Below are 2,128 nucleotides of genomic sequence, written 5' to 3' on the forward strand. Positions count from 1 at the left end.
GCCGGTGTGGACACCCGGGTTTTTCCAGACACTCAAATTCTTTGTTTACTGTTCAGGATCCAAACGGGCCGCTCCGATTGTTTCTTTGTTCTGTTTTTAACCCGAACTGCAGGAATACACATTATGGCCGTCAGAGGAAGCAATTACTAACGGCCAGCGTCTGAATGTCATTTACAAATAAAGACGGGATRCATTTAATATTAAACTAGCATGTTTAATAGTTAATGGTTGTAAATCAAATCTCTGGAACTATTTTCATACTAATTTGAATAAATCGTCTCTGGTTTAATCTCTAATGAATTATTCTTCATATGATCTCGGCTGTATCAACGCTGTATTAATATGTACTAATATGTATTAATATGTATCAATATGTTAATATGTATTAATATGTATTAATATGTATTAATATGTAACCCCGTGTGGCTCTAATGTTTCTGTGCAGCTTTAAGCAGCTGCTTTTACTGCAACAGGAACATCAAACTTCACATGAAGTAAAAAACTGACTCAGCTTTCATATCGCAACTGTCGGACAGAAAGTTCATGTCTCCGCGCTTCGTTGGAAGCAAATTCACGATAACTGATCGATAAAGATTATTTTCATTAGAATACGACTAAAACTAAGGATGTGAGGTTTTTACCTGTCGGCAAAGGAAAGAATAAAACATCTGCGGTGGAGAATGTTGGTGGCTAAAAATAAAAGCTTGTTTATGTGGTTGAAGTCATTTTCTGTCGTGGTCACCTGCTTAGTGGGAAAGTTTCGTTCAGATAGAAGCTAATTTTATCTCCCGTCACCAACAGATAAAACACTGCAAGAGGAAATGCACTAATATTGCAAAATCTTCTGTGCAGCCAGAGATTAGCGGCCGCAGTTTTTCCCCCTCCGGGTTTGATGAGCTTCAGTTGCTCCGCCTCAGTTCAGATGAAACACCTGAAATCKGCAGTAATGAGGGGAACCGGGTTTGTGTTTCAGCCGCGGGTCTCCGGTGGACTGCAGCGTCACCAAACGGTCCCGCCACATGAGCAGCGACGGGGCGCCGCTGCCGTACCAGGCGTCCTACCCGGAGCGGGTCAGTCCGCAGACCGCCACCCCGCCCAGCAGCAACCCCACCGAGGAGAAGAGGGTCATCGTCCCGGCAGGTGAGGCCCGCCGTCTCCCATGAGTCACAGCGAGGTTTCCCAACCGCTGGCGAACTGAATCACGGATCCTCCTCCTCCCGCGGCCTGCTGCAGGCTGCAGCGGGCTGCTGCAGATTGCGGCGGGCTGCTGCAGGCTGCGGCGGGCTGCTGCAGGCTGCGGCGGCCTGCTGCAGGCTGCGGCGGCCTGCTGCAGCATTTAGCTGCTCAACCTGCTGCAGCGTGACGAACCGTTTTAGGCGCAGATATTTTAAATCTTCCCAGCTTCACGTTTCTGTTCGGTAAAGAAATAAATATAAATAACCTGCATCTGATGCTTCTTAATAAATCATAAAACTAAAGTTTTATGAAAGTCACAAGTACAGCGGTCACATAAATTTTGCTGGACGATAAATCGTCCCAGCAATTATTGAGATAAACGATAATATTGATGTTGTGAGACCATTTTCAACTAATATGGTGACGTAATAAGGCAAGAACACATCGTCAAACATCAATAAATATGGGACAGCAAGACATTTTAAATATCCAAAATAAAAAGCCAAAACAACAGAAACAATAAATCTAATTAATTATTTAGTGACTCAAAAAAAAAAACCTGACCTTCAAAATAAAAGTCTTTGTTGAGACTGAAGATTTCTATCATCCAGTTTTCAGGTAAAGAGAGAAAAACGATAAATCATGTAAATGGAAATTAATGAGTTTGTTTCAATTTATCATGTGATTAATTGATTTCTTCATTATTGATTACTGATTATTGTGACAAGCCGACTCACTGATCTGCTCTTTTCCTGACAGTAAAACTCGTTTTCTTCTGTTGCCTTTATGTCACTTAAATGTTTAGAAAAATCCAACTAATTTTAACAAACAATAAAGTATTTTTTTAATTATTATGCAACTCGTCGGTCCAAAAGTTTTCATCCCCTGAGGCTAAAAGTTTTCATCTCCTGAAGCTAAAAGTTTTCATCCCCTGAGGCTAAAAGTTTTCATC

General features: G+C 41.8%; 1 protein-coding gene across 3 annotated transcripts in view; it reads left to right on the forward strand.

Moving 5' to 3' along the window:
* fli1rs (Fli-1 proto-oncogene, ETS transcription factor-related sequence) overlaps positions 1–2,128 on the forward strand; it is a 19,683-nt gene that overhangs the window by 8,566 nt on the left and 8,989 nt on the right. For all 3 annotated transcript variants that reach the window (XM_008431019.2, XM_008431022.2, XM_008431020.2), the window contains exon 3: positions 974–1,140. In XM_008431019.2, coding sequence (XP_008429241.1) covers positions 974–1,140 — 167 coding nt within the window. The remainder of the gene's footprint in view (positions 1–973; positions 1,141–2,128) is intronic.

This window comes from Poecilia reticulata, linkage group LG16 (assembly GCF_000633615.1).
Source record: "Poecilia reticulata strain Guanapo linkage group LG16, Guppy_female_1.0+MT, whole genome shotgun sequence".
NCBI lineage: Eukaryota > Metazoa > Chordata > Actinopteri > Cyprinodontiformes > Poeciliidae > Poecilia > Poecilia reticulata.